The sequence below is a fragment of the Saprolegnia parasitica genome (genome assembly GCF_000151545.1).
Source record: "Saprolegnia parasitica CBS 223.65 unplaced genomic scaffold supercont2.137, whole genome shotgun sequence".
Taxonomy (NCBI): Eukaryota; Oomycota; class Saprolegniomycetes; order Saprolegniales; family Saprolegniaceae; genus Saprolegnia; species Saprolegnia parasitica.
The window spans coordinates 38,255-43,070 of NW_012156531.1; the positions used below are offsets into that span (position 1 = coordinate 38,255).

A 4,816-nucleotide genomic window follows, 5' to 3' on the forward strand; every position below is an offset into this window, starting at 1 on the left:
AAGCCGAGGCAGCAGAGCGGAATGAGTCCGACGCCGAGCGACCGACCGAAACGACGAGCACGAAGGCCAGCAGCGCCAAGACGAGGTTGAAGAGGTGGAAGAAGACGAGCTGGAACGTCAAGAGGCGCAGTGGACTTGTAAGTGCATACCAAAAGATATTGTCTTCGTGGTCGTCGCACGGCGGCGGCGGCACGGCGTAGTACTGGGGCGGCGCAGCTTGGTACCCGCCATACATGGGCACAGCAGCCGGCGTCGGTGCGGCCACTGGCACCGCCATCACCGGCGTCTTCTCCGTTGGTGAGAGCGCAGGATACATTATCGTTCAAGGAAGTTGACAATTGAAGAATGTGTTGAAATGCAAACTCTCGGGCGTCACCTGCATTCTGCTCGGAATGTAGGTTTAGGAATGTCGGTAGCAGAGTGTCGGTGGATCTGACTACAGTATCTGAAGCCCTTACCACACACCCTGTAACCCCGCCGGTGTCGATAGAGCACGTACTAGCGTTGGGCACTAGTCCCGGAAGTGAACGAGAAAGAGGCGAATCACGGCTGCAGAGCGTAGTAACACTTCAATATTTGCTGAATTGTAGCAAATACGCGATTCTTTGGGTTGGATATCACAGAAAGCACTGCGTTTTCAGTACTACCAAGGCCATACACATTATCACATTGATGTTACTACAACGTACACGTGTCGACTGCAAGTGGTTATACGTACTACACACTTGGAACTAATGAAAAGACTGCAATCGTAGGGCACCTAACGCATGGCGTCGGACGGTGGCACCGTCTGCTGTCGCGTTATGGTATCGCTGAAACTTCCATGTCGTACAGCCCGGAAATGTGAAAGAAAATGATTTTAGGAGCAGTTTATGGTCGCATGAACGACCGAGGAGTACTAGTAAGTTACCAGGTACTGTGAGGTCCAGCACGAGCGCAAGGCCAAAAGGCTATCCGGACTAAGCACAATCCGTCCATTGTACTAGTACGTAAGTAAAATGGACGGATTGCGCTTTTCTGCTGTCCTATTACCGTAGACCTAAATACAACCAAATTGGCCAAAAACAAAGATAACTTATGAGGTTTATTTTTCCTCGAGTGGGATATTGTGAGTATCGCGCCAAAATTAACCAGTGGTGAGATATTGGTCCAAGGCCCACCTAGACGCCTTGAACTTGACTGGCACCTACCAGTCGACGATCACTAAACTGCAGCCCCTTACCTTGACTAGGGCAGTATTAAGGCGAGCCAGCGCTCGGAACAGCAAGTTGCTCATGGTGCTCGAAATTTCGGATGGTGAGTTATGTGAGCGCCTAAGCGGACTTAGTGCGTTATACTAGTAGTGTGGAAAATCGGGTTTGGGGATCAATAAGTGAACAAAAGTACAAGCTGGCGCGCCTTTTGCTATACGAAGCATGTTTAAAGATACGGTATGTGGCAGGTCTAATAGGTGGCCGGATACGAACCTCTTATGCAACGAAGAAGCTTGCCATTGAACTTATTTCAGGACACGACTTGAATTTGAGCGGCAACTCGACAATGCGCAAGACTCTGTCCATAAATGATACCAGAACGCTTTTGCGCACACCATCACACGATCCGTCGTCGAGACATGTGGCGTCAAAGATACTAAAGCTGGACATTTTTATGGTTCTAATCTTTTCATTTTGTTGTACAAGGCCGCGCACTGCGCATCGCGCTCTGGCATCGCCTTGTACCATGGGCTGTCGTGCGCCAAGTGGGTGGATCGACCCCGTCTCCGTCACTACCATTTGGTGCTTCGACCCACAAAAAACAGATTATCTAACCTTTTGCAACGAGCACGTGATTATGGTAGCACTCCATCCACACGATGTTTGCGCCCACTCGCTGCCTCGACCCGAGGGTCGTGATCAATTGTTATTGACCCTCGCTCTGGCGTACTCAGCGTCATTGTTCGACAAAAAAAGTCCAAGCCAATCCACCAAGCCTCTTGTGATTCGAGCGCGATGGGTTCTCAACCGACTTGCGAGCTCTGCAGGCTCGTCTCGTAAATCGGGCCTTGGGTACGCTTTCGGAGGCTCGTTATGTGGAAAGTGGAGGCGCGTGTCGCAGCCCGTGTTACGTTGCGTGCACGCCAGTGCCACCACTTGCTTATGTGCTCATTGCAGTTGCCGTCGGACGCCGTCTTACCAGAAACGCAGAAATGGGACCAGTAGCTACTGTACATGATGGGATTCCACATTATCCATCGGCAGCTACAACGTACCAAGGTCGGTGCAGCACAGACGACACAATAAATTGCTGCATCCTTTTCTCGCTGCAAACGCAGGCTGGCGACATCATGTTCTGGAATGCACGAAATGATGATGGCTGTGTGTTGTTTTTATCGGTCTACACACTCGCAACTGCAACGCGCGGCGTGGAACGGGTTGAACGGCCCGTCGAAACTGGATTCATTTTCGATACATTGGTGTCGTCCCAAGTCTGTACATGTTGTCAACAACTTGTTGACATGTCCAATGTGTAGTACAAGGTAGCCGGCGAACGAATCCAGCGCCGTGCCCGTGACGTAGTTGGTCCAGATCCACTGTGGTATCACGGTGCCATTTCTGCGCAACAGCAAACAACTCGTGAGCGGGCGTTGCGTGTCTACGTAGCCAAAATATGGCGCAGCAAAACTCAAAGGGTGCCATCATCGTCGGACCCATTCGGACATTTGCGTCGGGCGCATGACATCCCAGCACTCGCTTCGCACCAAGGTCGAGTTCCAGCGCCAAGGCAGCTCGCTCGACACGACACCGAGCGACGACGACGACCCGATGACCGACGACTTGAAGCCACGGAGGGCGGTCGGGCGACCGTCCAAGAAACCCGTTATCGCCCACGGGCTCTGGAGCTTGGAAGAGCACGAGCGCTTCCTCGTCGGCATCCAGCTGTACCCGGAAGGGCCATGGAAGGCCGTCGCCGACATCATCCAAACCCGCAACGCCAAGCAAGCGCAAACGCACATGCAGAAATGCAAAGAGAAGATCCTCCGGCATCGGCGGCGGCGCGACGAAGTGCTTCGCGGCGTCATCCTCGACGACCAACATGCCGAGAACGATGTGATTCGCTTGGCGGCCGCGGCGGCGACGGCCAACCCTGTTTTGTTGCGGCGGTCCAAGCACGCCGACAACCTGCGCTTGGCGTCCGTGGAGCCCATTCCGCTCGACTCGCCGGCCGCCGCCGTCCTCAGCAGCACGCAGCCGCTCGATGGCCACAAGATCACGTGGACCGAGGCGCTCGACTACTTTTGGACATTTGTCTCGGCCGCCGACGACACCGAGGAGCGCTTTTTTGCGTGACTTGGCGCCACGTTTTAATAGGTTTGATAGGTTATATAGGTTGAATGGAAGGTGTGGATTGCGTTAAAGTATATTCGCTCGTGGGTTGTCGACCAAGATCTAAGGTGCGATGGCCGTCCACACGCTTCTGTGTCATTTTGCATTGGAACCCATCGTTGCTGATTGAGAGACTGTCGTGTTACAGAGGCGGCGAGGCACCAAAGCGACGCAACGTCGTTGGCAACGAATGCCATTTCGCTGGTCGTCGTCAAGCGGGTGGCACGTCGCGTGCACTTGCAGAGAGATCTTGGGCCCTTTGCCACTTGAGATCTCGAGGGACAGAGGCTCTTGGCGACCCTTCGCAATCACCTTAGGTTTAGTCGCCCCTCCCTTGCGACTCGTGCTAAAAATCCCAGCAGCGCAACAGCCAACAGCGTCTATTTCGGAGCATGATGTGTTTGCTGGGGCCGTGGCGCGTTTTCGAGGCGCCACGTCATTTCGCTGTGGATAGTAGCTACTGTACGCGACAAGTGGAGTAGCTTTCGTGTGCTGCGCACGCAGTGTTCTGGATTGCGTCGTCGAGGGCAGACTAGAACGACTACCTCTGTGATGTGTGAAAGTATTCACTTCTATATTTTCTGTGCCAGCTGCCCCTATTCGGTATTTGGTTCTGTCCCTTGCAAAGCGAATTGTGGATTGGAATCGACTACAATTAGTTGTTGTTTGCAGGAGACCTGATTGGTTGCGCGTCTTCAACCAGCTCCAACTCGTTTAAAGCGCATGTACGCGTTAAACCCAACGTCTAATCCCAACCTCACCCATATTCATCGCAGCAGCCGCCGCCGCGTCGCACCAATCAGATGCGGGCCCAGAAACAAAATAGCATGAGCGGTCACCAAGTTGCAGCTCCGCGCCGACGGAAGATCTTAGCTTGGCCGCGTACATCTCGCGTGCTTTTATGCACCACCGCGCCGTGTCCATGCGCCCAAGCCACATCGTTGAGATCCCATCATCAACGTCGGCGAGGTCCAGGTCGATGACGCAGCATGTCGCGCTGCTCATCGTTTTCAGGGCGCAAAAGTTCGACGCTGACAAAAATTGAAATCTTTTCAAGTTTCGCGCGGTGTAGAAGACTGCTCATCCTTCTTGCGTGGCTTCCAAGAGAATATCGACGACCTCCGTGCGCGGCTTTGCTCCCAGCTCCAGGCACCTACCTCGAGCGAGCTATCACTTGGCGAGTGGGGTCCACCACGGGATGGATCTCTCCGTGCGCAGCTCAACTTCAACGACCAAGTACTGGTACCAACGCCCACGCATTCATGCATAGCACTATGTATGCGAAGGCTATGAGTTCGATTTTGCAAATTTGTTTTCAACGCGAACTACGTTTTTTGTTTGATTGATTGTTTGATTGATTGATTGATTGATTGATCCAGAACCCTTTTTGAAGTCTTGTATTTAACGTCGTGTCGGCTTCAATAACCTCAAAATGTTAATTCGATTTGCACTAT

General features: G+C 52.9%; 2 protein-coding genes across 2 annotated transcripts; one reads left to right on the forward strand and one right to left on the reverse strand.

Moving 5' to 3' along the window:
• Positions 1-982: 982 nt before the first annotated feature.
• Positions 983-1,276, reverse strand: SPRG_14205 (hypothetical protein; the record flags this gene model as incomplete). The annotated part of the gene is given in 3 exon segments (XM_012353828.1): positions 983-1,025; positions 1,033-1,160; positions 1,223-1,276. Coding segments are annotated over 3 exon segments (225 nt in total).
• Positions 1,277-2,691: 1,415 nt separating this feature from the next.
• SPRG_14206 (hypothetical protein) lies at positions 2,692-3,395 on the forward strand. The gene has a single exon (XM_012353829.1). It carries the CDS (start codon positions 2,712-2,714, stop codon positions 3,324-3,326), a length of 615 nt encoding a protein of 204 aa, XP_012209219.1. The 5' UTR covers positions 2,692-2,711; the 3' UTR covers positions 3,327-3,395.
• Positions 3,396-4,816: the final 1,421 nt, after the last annotated feature.

Coding starts and splice junctions, on each gene's coding strand:
- SPRG_14206 (XM_012353829.1), top strand. CDS start 2,712: ATGACATCCCAGCACTCGCTTCGCACCAAGGTCGAGTTCCAGCGCCAA.